Genomic DNA, 21,348 nt, shown 5'->3' on the forward strand with positions numbered 1-21,348 from the left:
TATTCTTTCTTTTTCTCTTATGCTACTTTTGCAATAAAATATATAATTTTTTCTTACTTGTAATAATTTTTTCTTTCTTCTTTTCTTTTGAACTAAACCCCAAAAAAAATAAATTTCTAAAATAAAAAGACAACAATAATCAAAGGATGAGGAAAATCTGGAAAAACGACAACTGTTTTTATTTCCTTTTTTTATCTATATATATATATCTACTATAAAATAAATATAAATTGATTAATAATTTAATTAATCTAAAAGAATTTTATTATAATATATTAAAAAGATGAATGTGCAAATAAAAAATCAAAAAAAATATTAATCACAAATAAAAATTAAAAGAATGAATGCGCAAAAAAAAATCAAAAAATATTAATCACAAATAAAATGCTTATTATACAAAATGATTCCACGCTATACCTAAAACACGATAAACATCACAGGTTGCTTAATGTTATTGTGGTTATAATCTTAATCTGGCCAGTTTAAAAAATCTAACCAAATCGGACTTTTAACAACACTACCAAATAGAAGTTTTAAATATCCTTGATACAAATTCTAAAAATATAAGACACTCTTAACAATCCCAAAAAGATGTTCTGTTTCCTGAATAACAATTCAAGAATTACCGGGCTACAAAATTGCAGACCTTGTAATCTTCTCTATTAGGATCACCACGATAAAACACTCTCCATTAGAGATATTATTATCAAAATTTTTAACAATATCTTTAATGGGAAAAATCTTAAATATACTCTCAGCTCACCAGAGCCTTTATATTATTCGCAAATGCCTGTATATTCCAAAAGTTCTTGATTTAGCCCTCTCCTCATCGTTTTTCCTTTTGATTTTGCAAATATTTTTTTAAATCTTTCCTGGAAAAAATCTTAAATAAAAATTTAATCACTTTAAAAAATTAGCCCAATTACCTGGAAAATTAGAAGGGGGGGGGGCATTGACTTAATATCCAACCATACCTTTACCATTCCTCTTTTCTGTCTTCTTTTAACAAATAATTCACTAATCTAGTTTTATATCTCCCAACTATAACTTATTAGATTAAGCTCTTACAATATGGCAAAAATGTCTCTCCTGATACATCTTTCCCCACAATGCCCACAAAAATTTTTCACCTCTTATATCAAAATATTTTAAATTTATCTTCCTCTTCATCTCTTGAAGACATTTGACTATTTCATAATGAAAATAAAATTAAGGCTAGAAAATTAAGGATATAAAGAACTATGTATGATTTTAGGATATAGAGTTGGATGCAATGTTCAGTTTCAAAACTGCATGAAATGCAACCTCATAGTAAATTCAAGGGAAAATATGACCTTAATTGCATTAAAAGGCATACGACATCAACGATACTCTTCTCTAAATTAAATATTAAGCCTCCATCAGGCGCATAGGTCAGCGGGTGGGTAGATAAATTCTCCTCGTAGCAAATAAAGTTTTTAACATATAAAAAAGCTCAGACCTTTAGTAAGCGGGAGAGTGGGAGAGAGGGAAAAATCCTCCGCCCTATAGCAAGAAATTTTGAAATATTATAAGAGAACTTCATGAATTGTGAAGTGCAAAGTATTCTTAAATAAATTATATTCTATTCTAAATTTTAGCAAAAAGTTAAAATTTTTTAAATATTTATTTCTTGTTTATTAATATTTCACTAACGGATATAAGATAATTTTATCATTCAAAAAAGATTATATTTAATTTATCTCTACTAATAACTATTATTAGAAAATCTTTTGAGTATATGAAATGTTCAGATTATCAAGTAGACAGAAATGCGAATATAATTTTTTTGAGACTTATTGTGCAACGGGAAAAAAACAAACTGCAAAGAGCTGCACACAAGATGGAGCCTTCGACGTGCATTTATTGAATCAAGAACCTATTTTGTAGGCTCTTGGAGAAATATCAAAATAATCCGAAATACATATTTTTCACCTGAAGCTTACATTATTAGATGTGATATGATTTTTTTCATTGAAATATATTAATAAATCATTTATTATAAAACAATTTTATGCAATATTTTTCAAAAATATGGATTTGGCTGAAGTTATGAGAATCGCGAAACTTATGTGTAAATACAACATATTGTCTATAGGTGATCTACATCGCGCCTAATTTTTCAAACCCGGCTCTATTTCTGGCCCGATCCCAAACAGTTTTTTTATTTATCCAAAAGAGCCATATCCGAAATAAAAATTAGTTATCCATGATCCGAATCTATTTAGATATAGTAATTATTAGTTTTTTTCTAGAGTTTTATATCACACTGAACAAAATAGAGTATATGATCATTCTCCAAACAAATAAAAAATATAGGCTATTTGATTTATGCTATTTTATTTCAATATTTAAATATGACCCGGTCCAATTTTTTTTAAAAAAATATTAGGCCTTACCCAGAGATCTCTAATTTCTACCCACCTAATTTTACATGTCTTCATTATACAGTTTTATTTTTATTCTAAAAATTTGAAAAAATTACTATATATTTTAAATATAAATTATATTTATGTATGATTTTAGCCATTCCCAAAATTTAAGGTGCGAAAAACCTACAATCTTGGATTTTGCATAAATATAGGGAAATATAATGCCTATCTATAATAAGAAATTTGAAAGTAAAAAAATTAGTTTTCATTTTATAGCTATTTCCGGTTTTCAATTTCCGGTATTTGGCAAGTAACTTATTTTCAATATATTTTATAACATATTATATAAAGAGTTCATATAGAACTATCTAATAAAATTTGCATTGTAGTTTTAGCTTAATTAATTTTTGAGATATTAGATGGCAATATATCAGAAATTAAGCTGGTATTAAAATTTTACATTTTTACTAGTTAGTGTATATACTCCCATCATACAAATTTCAAAAAAAAATCGAAGTTTTAACCTTCAGTTATTTGATATAAAATAAATGCTTAATGTTCAAAAAAATGCAGAATGCTCTGAACTACTTTTTAATGCTAGGATAAAAATTTCCTAAAAATATCGCTTAGGCATAAAACTGAAACATTCAGATAAAAAAATGAAACGCTCAGAACTAGTTATCTAATTGATTTTTACTTTTAATAAATGTCTCGTAATTCACCCTAACTACTCTGGTATAAATTAAAAATGCTTAGGGTTTTTTTTCTCCTTTTTACTTTTCTTTTTTCTCTTTGGCTTTCATCTTTTCTGATAATAAGCTCCTTCAACATCTCTCTCCACTTTATGTTATTCATACAATCTCATTTATCTAATTTATAATTCTTTATATTGGCTCTAACTTTATGGCTCCATTAAAGTTTTGCTTCCTCTTTTACGTTTGCCCATCACTTCCAAACTCTCAACCTTATTTATGTAGTTCACAGGCCTTCTCATTGTGTGCCCATACCACCTAAGTCTGTTTACCATTAACTTAGTCTTAATGGGCACTATCTTTAAACTACTTAGTATTCTTGTACTGCGCACTTTATCCTTTCTTGTTACCCCAGCAATCATCCTCAGCATTCTCATCTCCATAGTTTGTAGACTTCTCTCGTCTGATTCCTTGGTTAGCCATGTTTCCGAACCATATAGGATAGTTGGTTGTACTATGGAACTGTAAATTTTTCCCTTTAATTTTTGTGGGATTCTTTTGTCAAATAGTATTCCAGATAAAGATCTCCACTTTAACCACCCTTGATTAATTTTACTCTTTATCTCTTTCTATTGTGCCGTTTGTTTGTATAGTGGAGCCTAAATATTTGCAGCTTTCAATTGCCGATATCTGCCATTCATTTATATCAATACTCTCTGTTTCATCTCCTCCTATCACCATATACTGAGTCTTTTCTCTATTTACTTTTAGTCCGTGTTTTTTTAGGATATTCATCCAACTCACTAATCTTTCTTTCATTTCATCCTTGGATTCGGCAAGTATCACAATATCATCTACAAATATCATATTCCACGGGACTGTTTGAGGTATAGACTGTGCTAATACATCTATTACTGTAATGAAGAGAAGTGGGCTGAGAGTCGACCCTTGATAAACTCCTTCAGCTATTGTGAAGCCTGCTGAAGTACCTGTTGTGCTACGGACCATTGTTGTATGGCCAATATATATATCCTGTATTATTCTTATATATTTTTCGGGAACCTATTTGTGGCGTAGCCCCACCAGATAATTTCTTGGGATTCTATTGAAGGCCTTTTCTAGATCGAGAAAGACCCTGTCTAACTTTTTGTTCTTTTCCCTGTATTTTTCACTCATTTGCCTAATTGTGTGGATAGCATCAGTTGTTGACCTTCCAGGCATAAAGCCAAACTGAGTCTCTCCTATTTCGATTATGTCTCTTAATTTTTTTTTCTATCATTTTTTCGTAGAGTTTAAGACAGTGTGACATTAGTTTTATGCCCCTGTAATTTTGACAATTGTGTGGATTCCTTTTATTTTTGATAGATAACTCTGCCTCCATTTTTGAGGGATCTCTTCATTTCCCAGTATTTTATTGTATAGTGAGGAGATGTTTTCCATCATCTCCTAGTGTTTTAAGGCTTTCTATTGGAATATCATCTGGACCCCTAGCTTTGTTGTTTTCATATGCTTGAGGCATGTGATTATATCTTGTTCTATTATTGGTTGTACAAGGTTTTGACATCGGGAGTGTTCATCTAGATGTAGTATGTGGGGATTAAAGTTGAGAAGCTCCTGAAAATATTCTTTCCATCTATTCACTATTTCCCTTTATTATCAATTTTCCATCTTTATTTTTGATTAATTTCGGAGCTCCGTTTATATCCCTAGAATTTTTTTCTCGCTGTTTGGCTAATCTGTATATTTTATTTTGACCTTCTTTGGTGTGTAGTTCTTCATACATGTCATCGTATGCCATAGCTTTGGCCCTAGCCACCGCCTTTGTAGCTATTCTCTTGGATTTTTTGTATCTTGTCTTGTCATCTGGGTTTTTGGATTTGTACCATATTTTATAAAGGGCTTTTTTCTCCGGTATAGTGGTTTGTACCTCTTCATTCCACCACCAAAGTTTTTTGTATGATTTGTTATCTCCCCTTGTCAAACCTAGTGTCGATTTGGCAGTGTCTATTAATCTGGATGAAAGGTCTGTCCACATTTTTTCCCTCACTTATAAGGAATCTATTGTTTCAATGCATTGATTGCAAAGGCATCTGTCATTTTTTTTAATTTACCCCATTTGATGCATGGTTCTAGTTTTATCTTGTTTTGAGTGGATTTATTTGTGATGTGTAAATCCATGACTAGTTGTGTTGCGCGGCTATATCTTCTGCTGGGATGACTTTGCAGTCTATTACATCTGTTAATCTTCTGCAAGAGATTAGCATGTAAACTATCTGTGTTTTCCTTGTACCACTTTCATATGTTATTAAATGACTGTCTTTTTTCCTATAGTAGTTTTTCGTTATGGCAAGGTCAAAGGCTTGCGCAAATTTCAGTATATGCTCTCCTTCATCATTCTTAATCCATATCCAAAACCACCATGATGCCTTTTGTAGCTATCTCTTGCTTTTCCCACATGTGAATTTAAGTCACCACCTATTATGATTACAGCTTCATCAAGGATAACTCTTAAGTTATCTTTCTCCTCTTATTTGCAACCCGTTTGAGGAGCATACACTGAAAGGATGTGTAGTATTGATTGACCAATGCAGAGTTTTATCTTCATTAGTCTATCAGAGATCTTATTAACTTCTACCACTGAGGAGGTTAAATCTTGACTGAGGATAATACTGACACCGTTCCTATTACTAATAATTCTATTATAGTACAATTTATATCCATCTCCAATCCATTTCGTCTCTTGTATGCACGCTATATCAACTTTTCTCTTGTTCAACATTTATAAAAGAATAAAAAGAATTTGATAATTTACTACTAAATTACATTACAAAAATGTGTCTTTACACATCAGTCATCGAAGATAAACCTGAAAATTTCTATGCTCCTTATCAGGATTGAACCTGCGCTGCGTCCTTCTGTTTCCAAGCATATATCATAACCAATTAGGCGACCCTGGCGATATTTTAAAAATGCTTAGGTAGTTTTGATTAATTAGATTTTGTTTTATTGTCCATTAATTTTTTTTTTTACAATTTCTCCACATGAAGAAATAAAATTAAAGATACTTTTGAAAAAGAAAACAATCCAAATATACATGTTACTGAATTGCTTATTATTTATTGGATCCCTAATATAAGGGGATCATCTTACTAGAAGTTATAACTTATAATATAAGAATTTGACATTTAACAAGATGTTTAGTGATATCATCATTTTCAGAAGAGCGACGGTATATTTAACAGAAAAAATATGTGGAAAGCTGTAACTTTCATAAAAACCAATCGGATTTCGGGCTCAAGTTGTTGGATTAAGAGAAATGTCTAATATCTTATAATAATTTATAGTTATACTTCTTTTTTCAGAAAGGAATTAGTCTGTTTGGGGTAATATTCATATGTAGAAAGGAAAAGACATCGACAAGCAGAAAATTGATATATTTATAAATTTTATTCCAAATAACATAAGAGCTATTTATTAATTTTCCATTTTGCAATATCTTTTTATATGGTATAGGTTGACGTTAATATTTAAAAATTATCTTTTACAGTTTAAATCAGAAGGAACATTTTAATTGTTTTACCTATAAAAACATTGTCCCAATGTGATATATACTGTCTAAATTGATTACGTTACTTCGAGATATGCCACAAACTTCGGATTAATTTTATTTAATAGCTATAGCTTTAAGGAACATCTATGCAAATATTTAAATTCTGAGATTTCATATATTTTGCTAAAAGCAAAAAAAACTAGAGTAATTTTTATAATATTTGGGTAAAAAAAGACTTTTTGGCAAAATATGTCAAACAAGAAAGTTTTCCAAAAGACGTACATAGGCAGGAAATTAGATAAAAATAAATATCTTCACCCCAAATTTAAAGTATATATGCACAAGGGTTAATAGGTTAATCGGGTTAACATTCTTACCCCGTGAATGGCTTTCTCGCTCTCCCTTATCTGGTTTGCTATTTGAGTTTTTATTTTAGTATACTATTCATTAATATATAGACCAATTATGAAAACCATAAAATGTAACTGAAAATAAAGATTTATGATATTTTAATAGCAGTTTACAATGTAAACAAATAAAGGAATCAATGTAAATTATATTTTATATCTATTATCGTTGATTTGAAAGAATGAAATACAAGAAATAAATTATCCATAATAATGGTCGATTTTTAAACACGGCTGATAAAGATTTTAGTCAAAATAATATTATTTAAGACGCGAGATGTGTCAAAAAGAGGTTCAAATCTTTCTGTTATTTTAATTTTGCCTAAAATTTAATAGTGTCGTTTTAATCATTAACCTATATCGAAATCATGCATTATGGAAAATAAAAGATATTGGAACTTATATTAGGCATTAACACAATTTCAAATAATATCGATAATAAAAAGAAAACTTTATTTAACATGCATTATAACATGCTAAAATACAAATAAAATTTAGGATAATATAAATAAAGTCGGATACTGAGTAGTGTATGCACTGAGTGGCAGGTGACAGTCTCTATAATCATTATCGCGTGTAGGGCGTTCAATTGTATATCAAGGTTTCACCTTTTTTGATGCATTATACAAAAAAAAATAGTATAAGAAAAGAGAAATAAAAATAATCATTAATTAGCAAAGTGAAGAAATAAAAGAAAAAATCCTAGAATAAGAATCCAAAAATGATAAAATTAGCAAAGTGAAGAAATAAATGAAAAAATAATAAAATAAGAATCCAAAAATGTAAAATTAGCAAAGTGAAGAAATAAAAGAAAAAATCCTAAAATAAGAATCCAAAAAAGATAAAAGTAGCAGAGCGAAGAAATAAAAGAAAAAATCCTAAAATAAGAATCCAAAAATGATAAAAGAAGCAAAGCGAAGAAATAAAAGAAAAAATTCTAAAATAAGAATCCAAAAATGATAAAAGTAGCAAAGCGAAGAAATAAAAGAAAAAATTCTAAAATAAGAATCCAAAAATGATAAAAGTAGCAAAGCGAAAAAGTAAAAGAAAAAATCCTAAAATAAGAATCCAAAAATGATAAAAGAAGCAAAGCGAAGAAATAAAAGAAAAAATCCTAAAATAAGAAACCAAGAATGATAAAAAGTACCAAAGTGAAGAAATAAACGAAAAAATCCTAAAATAAGAATCCAAAAATGATAAAAGTAGCAAAGCGAAGAAATAAAAGAAAAAATTCTAAAATTAGAATCCAAAAATGATAAAAGTAGCAAAGTGAAGAATAAAAGAAAAAATCCTAAAATAAGAATCCAAAAATGATAAAAGAAGCAAAGCGAAGAATAAAAGAAAAAATCCTAAAATTAGAATCCAAAAATGATAAAAGTAGCAAAGTGAAGAATAAAAGAAAAAATCCTAAAATAAGAAACCAAAAATGATAAAAAGTACGAAAGTGAAGAAATAAACGAAAAAATCCTAAAATAAGAAACCAAAAATAAAAAGTAGCAAAGTGAAGAATTAAAGAAAAAATCCTAAAATAAGAATCCAAAAATGATAAAAGAAGCAAAGCGAAGAAATAAAAGAAAAAATCCTAAAATTAGAATCCAAAAATGATAAAAGTAGCAAAGTGAAGAATTAAAGAAAAAATCCTAAAATAAGAATCCAAAAATGATAAAAGAAGCAAAGCGAAGAAATAAAAGAAAAAATCCTAAAATTAGAATCCAAAAATGATAAAAGTAGCAAAGTGAAGAATAAAAGAAAAAATCCTAAAATAAGAATCCAAAAATGATAAAAGTAGCAAAGTGAAGAAATAAATGAAAAAATAATAAAATAAGAATCCAAAAAAGATAAAAGTAGCAAAGCTAAGAAATAAAAGAAAAAATCCTAAAATAAGAATCCAAAAAAGATAAAAGTAGCAAAGCGAAGAAATAAAAGAAAAAATCCTAAAATAAGAATCCAAAAATGATAAAAGTAGCAAAGCGAAGAAATAAAAGAAAAAATCCTAAAATAAGAATCCAAAAATGATAAAAGTAGCAAAGCGAAAAAATAAAAGAAAAAATCCTAAAATAAGAATCCAAAAAAGATAAAAGTAGCAAAGCTAAGAAATAAAAGAATCCTAAAATAAGAATCCAAAAATGATAAAAGTAGCAGAGCGAAGAAATAAAAGAAAAAATCCTAAAATAAGAATCCAAAAATGATAAAAGAAGCAAAGCGAAGAAATAAAAGAAAAAATCCTAAAATAAGAAACCAAGAATGATAAAAAGTACCAAAGTGAAGAAATAAACGAAAAAATCCTAAAATAAGAAACCAAAAATGATAAAAAGTAGCAAAGTGAAGAAATAAAGAAAAAATCCTAAAATAAGAATCAAAAAATGATAAAAGTAGCAAAGTGAAGAATAAAAGAAAAAATCCTAAAATAAGAATCCAAAAATGATAAAAGTAGCAAAGTGAAGATATAAAAGAAAAAATCCTAAAATAACCAAAAATGATAAAAAGTAGCAAAGTGAAGAATTATAGAAAAAATCCTAAAATAAAAATCCAAAAATGATAAAAGAAGCAAAGCGAAGAAATAAAAGAAAAAATCCTAAAATAAGAAACCAAAAATGATAAAAAGTACCAAAGTGAAGAAATAAACGAAAAAATCCTAAAATAAGAAATCAAAAATGATAAAAAGTAGCAAAGTGAAGAAATAAAGAAAAAATCCTAAAATAAGAATCCAAAAATGATAAAGAAGCAAAGCGAAGAAATAAAACAAAAAATCCTAAAATAAGAATCCAAAAATGATAAAAGTAGCAAAGTGAAGAAAGGAAATAAAAATAATTCTTTATTTTTGCTTTCGTTTGTGAGGTGGCTTTATTTTCCTTTGTTCGAGCTTGAATGATAAAGAAATAAATAAATATAATTATATTTTTGACAAAATTATAATTTTGATAAAATATTAATATTATTTAAAAAATTACCATTTCCCAATTTATATCCTTAAAATAGCTGTGGAACATAATGTCCCATGGATAATTACCTGGATCGCAACCAAGTCGTTCAAGTGGATTCTGAAAATTATTAAGAAATTTACTTTATATAAAATTTTATTAAACCTTTTTCAGAAATCCTGACAAGATTGTTAAAGCAGCACTCGAAAGATGAAGTGGGATATATGGTGCTTCATTTATAATAGCTAGAAATAGTGTATAACATATTAATAATAATTTGAGAAAATATTAATCTTGCATGATCGATTAAAATAATATATTAAACATTTTAAGATAAATAATTGAACCTCGATTGATTAGGTATTTTGAATCTATATTAGCATCGATCACCTCTATGTAGGGATTTTTACGCACAATCATTTGGTATAAAATAATACCAAAGGACCACCAATCTACACTAAAATCTTTAAATAAATAAATATATCTATTTATCTACTAATTCAGATATTTTTGTAATAATATAAATTCAGTAGGGCCACTAGGGAATTGAGGGGAGGTGGAGTGCACAAGGCCTCGAGCTCTCTGAAAAATTAGAATAACCACCTGAATCAACATATTTTAATAAAATTTAATTTTCTAAAAATATTATACATTTTTAATGCAATCTAAATCCACTGCACATTTTAATCATCTAAATCATAAAATCAAATGCTCAGTTAAAGAGAAAAAGTTCTTAAATTACATAGCTTCCCAAATAATGGAAACAGGTTTCTACCATCATGGGTGTACTATTTACGCAAGCTAATCTGACTAGTGTAAGGGATGCGTGGATAAAATATTAACACCGTAACTATAATATTATTTTATAACAATTTTATGAATCTCTGTAATGCTAAATCACGTGATAGTATTTAGTTCAATGAAGATGTATAAAATGGCTTGATTTTTGGTAAAAATATCTTCTACCGTTATCGTTTACAATTTTAACTTAACTAATTCATCCTATTTTGGTATCACACTTTCCAAAGATGCCACAAATCTAATTCATATTTTAAGCATAAATATGTCTCATATTTAAAAAACGATTAAAAGTTGATTATGTTAAAATAATTATAATAATTTTTTATATATGGCGGTAATTTAATTTTTTATTATTATAATTGCTTTATCTTTTATATCCTAATACTAAGTTTCAATCAGTTTAGTAATAAATATAAATAAACCAGATTTAGGCAAAAAAATAAAATTCTAAACTGTAATGTGTATTACTCAGAAATATTACATATTTGACTAAACTTTAGTATTGCAGTTTTCAAATGTTTGTCAAAAATATTTTATTATGGAGACACAGATCCATATCATATTTTTTTTAAATGCAATTAGTTTCAATATATTATAAAATTCTAACCATTTTCTTTATAAATCTATTAAAGAAAAGAACAGAAAAAATCTATAAAGGGCGAAGAAGATGAGCTTTTTTATTGGGGAAACAAAGCCTAAAGGTATTTAGAGGTAAACTAAAGCGCAATTAGAAATCCCCTTTTTAATACCATCAACTAAACAGATCAAATGCTAATTAAGCAGTAGGTTATGGCTCGGTATGATTATCAAAATCAGTGTTTCAAAAACTTATCTCACTTCTGTTTACCTTCAAATTTATTAATATTTTTTAATTTTTTTATAATTCAGTATCTTTTTTGTGTTTTGTAAAACTGATTAAGGAAATAATAAGTATTATTTATGCACTAGCGCAAACATGGTATATACGGCCTCTAAATTTTTCCATCCGACGATATCACTTTTCAAACATTTTTATTACATTGTCTACCGAATCGTTTAAAACAACGTACAAATAAGCTTTAAATATTGATAAAATTTCGGAATAAATTTGTTAAGGCTGGTTTTATTATAGTTTATTTTAAACTGGCTACTATAATAGTTAAAGCAAAACACTCATAGGAACTGATCAAGATGGAAGTCAAAATTAATACTTCCAATTGTTCCGTTTAATGGACATTATATTTTTATACAAAATAAAAATAACTAAGGTAAATCGAAAATATTTTATCATAAATATTCATAAACAAGTCCCGGCCGGAGCTCGCAAAAATTAGAAAATAGTGACGAGTTCATAAAAATTTTGATTTAATATCTAAAAAACGAGAAATAATTTTACCATAATTTTTAGATCTTATCATTTCTGGTGCACGATATAGGGGAGTTCCACATATTGATTTTGTTCTTTTACCTTTCCCTAGTTTCTAATTTGTAATTAAAATAATGGCTTGTTTAATATAATATATTTTTAAGTTTTTTTTAAAACATTATTTTATTTTTTACTATTGTATTAGTAATATTTACTTAAATAAAGAAACAATTTAGCGAGAAATTTATTTTTAAACTAAATTATATTTTTGCTTTATTGGGGAAATTACCTTGCATGTTGCAAAATTAGATAATTTAATGTGACCGTTATCTAGTAAGATATTCTTAGGGCATATGCCCCTGTGTACAATATCTATAAATTAAAAATAAATATAAAATTATTTGTTTGACAAAAATGGGAAAATTGCTTAATTAACACAAATAATTGAAATAACCGTTTCTATGTAAAAAGTTTATTGCTAGAATAATCTCGGCCGCATAAAAAGCTATACGACCATTTAAGATAGACTTTCCTTCAATATAATCAGATAAATTCCTTCGACCAATGTCCTTTGTTACTAATATGTATCTGTGAAATATAAGTAATTATTTTTAATTAATTCCATATATAAAAAAATTTAAATTCTGTATCTTATTAACAAAGCATATGTAATGACATTGACTACAGCTGACTTAATTATAATTATGTTCACAAACAACTGATCGAAGTTTTTTGTAGGACATCTATATTTTAATACTTTATTACTCACAAAAAGTAAATAGGGTTTTAGCCTCGATTTTTAAAGCTAAATAATCTTCTAAAAGTAATATAATTATCTTTAAAATCTAAAATAGGTTAAAATATTACTCTTAGCATGATATAGTATATTATAAAAAAGTATTGCAATATTGCTTCTGAACTTATTTTTTAAATAATCGCGATGCGATTTATTTATATTACCGATAGTAATTTAGTCGATGAAGCGATTAAGTTGACTTTCTAAATGCAAAAAGAGTCTAATTTTAAATATTTAAGTTAATATAGTTTTTAAGAAATTTTATATGAATGATGGTAATAGATTATCAACTGTACTATAATTATTTTGGAAATAAGAAATCCCAAAAAAATATTTCGAATCGATTAACAAGCCTGTAAGCGAGGTTGGCATTTATAACATTGGTAGCCCCAAAATTGTTATTTAGTATCGCAGCAAGTATCAGATATTTTTTAAAACCAAATAGGCAGTTCGTTCTGTAAGGTGTATGATATATAGAATATCAAAGCGACCGTTCTATTCCTCTTTAATTTTTTAAAAATAGTTCTTATTACATTTTAATATGATATCTCGTAGCACATTAGATATGAGAAGTGTTACTTGCACTCACCGACTGGGCCCCATATGCTACACGAAAATAAAGGATAAAATACGACGAAATCTAATATTTCTATAAAAACTAAAAGTATATAACATTCTGTACTATTTATTTCAAATTTCAAAAAATATTTAACAAAGCTTTCCTTATCCAATGTTCTTTAACACTGGGGAGAGTGTGGACTGCGTGGTATTAATATGATGCAATTGCACTTTATAAATTTTGAATTCATGATCTTAATTTATATATAGTCACAGTCATTATTTATTTTATAATTGAATAATTTTTAGATTGCTTATTATTAATAAAGATATACTTAAAATATGCTAAAAATTAATAAAAATTTAATAAACATATACTAATTTATTTCCATATTTAAAAATGATAAAAATCATTTTGATAAAGATGGCATTCTGTTATGCATATCATTAATTTTTATATGATTATATTGATATATATTGTATTCCATATTAAATCAACGAAAAAACTCAATTTTCAACCAAACAACCTTTGATTTTTTTTACATTAACTAATAAAAATTTATAATATAACTTTTGAAATCGACTATTTAATCTATTCTTATTTTTACAAACGATAAAATTTGAAAATATAATTTAAAATAAATAAATAAATAAATTCCTTAAATGTTGACTTCACTAAAAAGATAGTTTATTTTATTTTATTTTAAAAAAAAAATTCATATTTTTACATTTATATTTTAATTTATTTTTTATTTAGGTTATGTATTTTTTAATATTTTTGTATTATATTCAAATATGTAACTTTACTTGGTTATATAAGGAGATGAAATTATTATGTTTAGGATCATTATTATTTAGAAGAATGACTTGTTTTCATCTCCGGCATATTTAAAATCTACATGGTGTCAGTGTTATACCGTACAAATACTTAATTATAATTAAATATCCTACGATATATGGTTATGAAGAATATATAGTTGTCATAGTACAAAATATCCACAAAAGAAAATTTAAAGTCCATTTTTACGACGATTTAGATGACATGTTAATGGCGTATTGATTTGTTCAAAGAATGGAAAGCAGGGATGCATATGGCAAAGTGTTCACCATCAACGCTCAACAATATGTATAGAAAACATCGTATTAATATTTTTTTATATAACATATTGTAGTATTGATAAACAATTAAATTAAATAAATTAATGAAAATAAAAATGAAACAATTTTTTAATAATAATAATGGTATATATTTGATGCTCCTGTTTTGTAGCGGATGAAATTGAACCCTAATTGTCGAAATCTGAGCATAAAAAACATAATTATTTTAAGATGCTTATTAATATTTTTGTCAACTTTCTTGATTTATCGTATTAATTTAGATTGCCTTTAATTGTATTTTTTTTATCTGGCATAATTATTTTATAAAAATAAAGAGAGGAATGAGTAAAAGCAATTTTGTCTATCTAATATTTAGAATACAATATTAAGTCAAAATAATCTGGAAGATCTTGTAGCAATATAAACCTAAATTAATGAAGGAAGAATTGAAAATGTAACCCTTCTTGCTTATTCCATAAATTAATGCCAAAAACAATAGTAATTAACTTAAAAACATAAATAAACTGCAATTTAAATAAAAATATACCTCAATAATTCTTTGGTATAATTTTAAACCCTTACCAATAAATCGTGATGTGAAATGTTGAAAAAAAGTTACGTACGTGATACGTGATAAAGCGTATTCGCACTCTCAACGTTGTAGATACAACAGAGTTAGCTAGGCATTTCTCATTTCCATATTGGATTTATATAAAAATTTAGGGGAAAAAGATGAGAAGCTTGTTGTATCTGTTGATATATACTTGACATTTATAGACGTTCTTCAATGAATTTTGAATAAGAGAGATATAATAATAATTTTCCTTTATTCTTTATTTATATTTGTGAAGTAAAATTTTTGTTGTAAATTTTAATTATTCCGTTTGTTTGGAAAATAAAGAAATACAATTTTTAATTAAAGATTATGGTGTAATGTTTAAATATACTTTTATCATAAATTCTTTACACGTTTATACGCACAATAGTCCGAGGACTACTGTGGGTTGATTCAGAAGGGAAGGACCAAAATAATCAGCCCATACCTTCAGTTCTATTGTATTTAAAAAGTAAAAGTGATAGGGGAAGGCTTTTTAGAAGTTAAAGTGAGTTGAAAAAAATATGATAATTAAATAAGAAATAAACTTGTATTCTTGTTGAAGGTTTTTGAGTAGTTGAAGAGGGGAGGGAGTAGAGTGGCGAAAGGAGGGATATAATTTAGATAACTAAACTTAACCTTAAGGAGCTTTTTTATATTTATTTAATTTGGTGAATTGTTTCCAATTTAAGTTCAGGTCTGCCACATCTTTTAGTACTCAGTGGAACCAGAGGGTCTTATATCTAGTGTACCACTTTCCCTTGCAGGTGAAGAGCCATGTTAGCCCATCGTGAACTAAGTTGGAGTTGGGATGACTCAGTATGTGAGCAAATAATTAGATACATTTTTTCTTTAATAGGATGTGAAGTGTTTGAATTTTTCCATAATTTATCGTTTGATATTAATCTAGGGTAGAACCCACCATTTATTATCCTTAAGCACTAAACGTCTGACATTTTTGATGATTTCCCATGATAAGAAATGCAACATAACCATAAAGGTGTTCCATATTTCTACGGTCCAAATGCATTAGATTACCGATGGTGTTATTTTTCAGATACTAGATGCAGAGAAATATATTATTACCTTTATTTTTTTTATATAAGATCCCCGCGCAATAATGCTTTTACATTTTGCCCATTGTATAAATTGATTTCTTATAATTGATAGTACAATTTGAAAATAAAAACTATGAATGGATAAAACTAAAAAACTTAGAAGATTAAGGTGCCTATTTACAGAAAGGGGCCAAGACAATTGTGCATATCATTTTCACATACATAGCCATTTTGTTTCCCAATCGCGATGGATTTAATCAATAAATTTAATTAGTAATTAGGCCATCAAATGTATTCTCGAGGCTCAAAAGGCATTAAGCTACAAATTATTTTTGAAGGATCAGCAATCTAAATTTTTATAAGGGAATCTATAGAATCCAATCAGTGTATATAGATACCTTGTGTACGAGTCAGCTGATACCTTAGTGTTTTATTTTTTTCATCTGAAAAACAATATTTTATTATGTGAACGCTAAAACTTGGAATTTTATAGATATAATAATTCAAAAATGTTAATTATGATACCCTTCTTTTTCCTTTCTTATTTCCACAATGGTACATAAAGCTGAATTTTTAAATAGATGAAAAATTAAATTTTCTTTACATTCACTCATTATATTTCATTTACAAATTTAGATTTCCAGAACTTTTGCATATATCTCTTTTTAAATATTAACCATAATTAACTTTATTTATACTGTACATAATGAAAATCGATAGAAATAAATTAAAAGCACCAGTCACACTCCTGGTAATTAATTATAATTATGATCAAGTATTTAAACCTATTTTAGAAGCCAGAATTCAATAAATTAATAGAAAATTTAAAAAGCGCTAACGATTTTGAATTAATTCAGGGTCTTAAAACTCCAAATTTTTGGAATTATGATAAAGTTATTAATTTATTACTCGATAAATGTATTAATTAAAATTTAGATTGAGTTATACTACTGGGTTGATGTATTAGATAAATTTGATTATATATTAGAAAAAGCTAGTAGTAAACCTAAAGAATCTACGTGGCTTATACATTGCGATCTACCTGAAAATGAATTAGTAATAAATATATTGGCAAACATTTTATCATTCCTAAAAATTTAGGAAAAAGAATTAGTCATAATTATCCTAAACTTTACAACCAAATTAATTGAACATACAGTATCCAAAAATATTTATAATTCAATAGATGTAATTAATTATATATTCACTTCTTGAGATATATTTTATTCATAGAATTTGATTTCTTTGTTGAATTCAAGTGATATATCCATCATTATAGCTGTTTTGGATTTACTCTATGCTTTCAGGTAAATTTAAATATTATAAAAACTAATATATCATTTATAAAAGTATACTAAAATTTAACATTTTTTAGATATCCCATTATTGTGATTCTATTAGTGAATTTTAAAATGATTATTATTCTTATAAGTTTTTAAAAATAATTGGCCTATAAATGAGCTATGAGTGAGTTGATAAAAAAATGTGATCTACATATTCCTAAACTGTTAAGTTTTTATTGCTTTAAATTTATTATACTTTAAGAAACATGCAAGAAAATAAACTACAAATTTTATTTTTATTATTATAAAGACATTTCTATGGTTATGTGGAAAACAGTTGGGAAAAAATCATTTAATATTTTATTTAAAAATTATATTTTCTAGATATTGTAAAATCATGAGCTTCTAAATAGATTTAGATGAATAAGACTGGACCAGACCATTTTTTAAAATTAGTCTAGTCTAGCCTTTAAAAATTTCAAATGCTGAATATTTTATAAAATTTAATTTATGAGATTTTTAATATTTTTATCTAATAAAATTGCCTGGGTTTTTTATTTTTAAAAATAAATTTAATATGATATTTATTTAACAACTAGAAGATAGCCCGTCATAAATGACGGGGAATGAGAATTTTCTTCTTACTTTTATGATAGTAGTTATTTTGAAAATAATATCCAATTATTCTTTTAATCCCTCCTCCCCCCCCCCTTCATGCCAGGTTTAATCCAATAAAACTAAGTGTAAATACTATGGTTTGGTAAAATTAAATTTAAAGCTTTTACTTGATAATACCAATATTATTTGATAAATATTACTGATCATTTATACCTAATATTTAAATTAAAAAAATTCCCAGGCAAAGTACAAAGCCATAATAATTTTGAAAAATTCTTCCAAGCCCAGTGAATATAATAATTTTGGTAGTTGAGAACTGAAATAAAATATTTAAATAATCATAATGTTAAAAATACAATCAAAATCAGATTTTCATGGGACTAGGTTTTTTTTATCAGGCCGAGCCCAGGCCTGCATAAAATTTTTGTTAATAATAAAAAAATTCTCAAGCATTCTAGCTCATAATTTTTTTGAAAAATTTTCCCCAATCCCAGCCTAATATAATTTATAAAAATATTTTTCACGTATACTACAATCAATGACTGACTTACAGATGACCTTTTTGCACGTTTTTTATAAATGAATCTAAGTTAATTTAATGCCATTTGAATTGGGGCAACTCCGTTATTTTATTACAACATAAATTATTTATTTATTTTACACAATAAATATAATATTTTAATTACATGTACTAAATAATAAGCAAAAGATCAAGCTACTTAAACAAATTACCTGTTGCCCAAAAAACAGCATTATTTCAGCCGTTATTACATTTAGCACAGGTTAATTATAATTTTAGCCTCTTATAATTTATTAATTTAGACCTGGGGTGGGAAAGCAAATGGCCTCTCATTAGCTCAATGTTCCCGCGATCTTTCAATGAATGTAAGGATAAAACCAACCATCTGTTATCATTATTTTTAACCTTTAGGGCTGTGTTGATTCAAAAATTTTCACCTATCCCACCCAAAATTTTTCTATATTCATTGCTTTTTCTGGCCATTAAATCAATATTTTCTTTGCAAATAAATAACTATAAACTATGGGTAAAACATAAACATTTTGAAATTTTCCGTTTTTCATGACCAAATAATATTTGGTCCATTAACATGAGTGATTGATATATTTTTAATTTTTCAAAATTTAATCATCTCATTTAAAGTGTGGCCAATATTTAAAGTAAAAATAATATCACATTTTAAACTATTTTTTCTTTTAAAAATAATCCAATTTTTTTTTTTGAAAAATGAATGTATATAGATTTTGGTTCCCTTTACTCATTATATCTTTTGTTGTAAATTGTAATCGTTTTTGAATCAAAATAAAACCCTCATTCATCAAAAGAAAAAGTGTTGTTAAACGGCTCAATTTGGGTCGATTTTTGAAAAAGGACCAACCCAATAATTTAGCCAGAGGAGTATGGCATAAACCTCGAGATTTCGCTACCAAGCCTTTGTGCCATTTAAAATCTTCAGGTTTGCGTAATCATTTCCAGGATAAAATATTAGATCCGCCCTTTTTAAAAATCGGCTCAAATCGAGCACTACTTTTTTTAAAAATTATTATTATTATAAAATTATGTGTAAAATAAAATAAAAATAGGATCGGTTTATTGAAAGGTCCTATCCGATTTTTTTAAACTGGTAAGTATAGGCCAAGATTTCATTTGGTATTTAACAAATGCACAGCCCTCAAAACATTATATATAATTTAAATGGATAAGATTCTCTTATAGATGGATTTGTATTAAATAAGGGGAAAAAAATCACGCCATTTATCAAATGTAAATAAACTACCATATTGTTTAAAAAAATATTAGGATCAATGATTATAATTCCTTTATATTAATTTTTCTTTTCAACAAAAAAATATACTTTTTTTTATCTTTTCCCAAGGAGTTCCCTTCCTCCTGCACCTCTCTCCATTTTGAATTTTATCCTTTGAATAAGGTGACTCTCAATAATACACTGGATAAATCCAAAGATGACAATAAGGCCAAGCCTAATGTAATAAATCAATTTTTTTTTAAAAAAAAATATAAAACCTTATCAAATTTTTTGGTTGCTTTATATTAAAAATTTATCGTGGCATATCAATCAAGATTCTTCCGAACCCTTGAAATGTGGGTGAAATTGTGTACACAAATTTAGGTACACGTAATTAAAACCGCTCTTACATTTTTGGAGCTATTATAAATTTTGATTCTGATATCAAAGTGTTAATACATTTTTTTAAAAAATATTTTAATTTTTTGTAATTTTTTCAATGTGCCTCTTCATTTAATCCTGTTCTAGAATAATCCTTGAAAAAAATGAATTTGCAAATGTTACTAAGATCAATCTATATCTATATAAAAAATGGAAATATTTGGCTAATGGGAAAAATTTATATAAACACTAAAAAAAACACGGAATATTTTTTAACTTGTGTAATTAACAGTTTTAATATTATTTAAAATGTTTTTTTTAAAATGAAATTCTTATTATTGTAAAGAAGCGACATCACATATTATCCCAATATTTTTATTGGTAAGGAAATATTTAAAAAATATTATCCCAATATTTTTATTGGTAAGGAAATATTTAAAAACAGCAAATCACACCTATTATACCATATTCCCAACAATATTTTTCAATCATCCAATTTCATAATTTTTTTTTTTGAAAATTTTTGCATAAATATATATTTTCGCTTCTTTACTATTAAAAAAAAATATTATAATAAATATTTTTTAAATAATGAATAAAATATGCTGGAACAAGAAAAAAAACCTCTTGTCTTTTTGTTAGGAGTTTTTATCGATTTTCTTCATGAAATCGAAAACTTAGATTCCAGTTTTTTATACAGATATAAATTAGTCTTAATGACGTTGGCTTAAAATTCCAAAAAAAAGGATAAACTGTTTATTTTTTTATAACTTTAGAATAGCATTAAATAGACCGCCACATAAAAAATAAAATTAATATTTTTAAAAGAATTATAATGTTACGCTTTATTTTGATATTAGAATCATTATTTATTATTCCATAGTTTTTAATAAATTGAGAAAAAAAGGTCATTTTTCATACTTCGATCCTTGATATTTCAAAAAATATAAAAAATAGCATTCAAAAATTTGAACACTACTGTAGTCACGTGTCCCTTAGTTTGTAAATAAAATTTTGCCTAAATCCCAAGAGGTTCCGCGGAAATGATACTTTTTGATCTATTATCGCTAACTTGTAACGCATATTATT

The 21,348-nt window shown here is 26.4% G+C and overlaps 1 protein-coding gene across 1 annotated transcript in view; it reads left to right on the forward strand.

Moving 5' to 3' along the window:
* Nucleotides 1-16,838: 16,838 nt before the first annotated feature.
* Nucleotides 16,839-21,348, forward strand: part of LOC135927408 (uncharacterized) — a 65,270-nt gene continuing 60,760 nt past the window's right edge. Inside the window, exons 1-8 of the mRNA XM_065463380.1 lie at nt 16,839-16,962; nt 17,006-17,104; nt 17,148-17,267; nt 17,313-17,399; nt 17,445-17,518; nt 18,816-18,894; nt 18,935-18,997; nt 20,008-20,118. Of these exons, the coding sequence (XP_065319452.1) occupies nt 16,918-16,962; nt 17,006-17,104; nt 17,148-17,267; nt 17,313-17,399; nt 17,445-17,518; nt 18,816-18,894; nt 18,935-18,997; nt 20,008-20,118 (678 nt within the window). The 5' untranslated portion in view covers nt 16,839-16,917. The remainder of the gene's footprint in view (nt 16,963-17,005; nt 17,105-17,147; nt 17,268-17,312; nt 17,400-17,444; nt 17,519-18,815; nt 18,895-18,934; nt 18,998-20,007; nt 20,119-21,348) is intronic.

Source organism: Gordionus sp. m RMFG-2023, chromosome 3 (assembly GCF_954871325.1).
Source record: "Gordionus sp. m RMFG-2023 chromosome 3, tfGorSpeb1-WG-v2, whole genome shotgun sequence".
Classification (NCBI taxonomy): domain Eukaryota; kingdom Metazoa; phylum Nematomorpha; class Gordioida; order Chordodea; family Parachordodidae; genus Gordionus; species Gordionus sp. m RMFG-2023.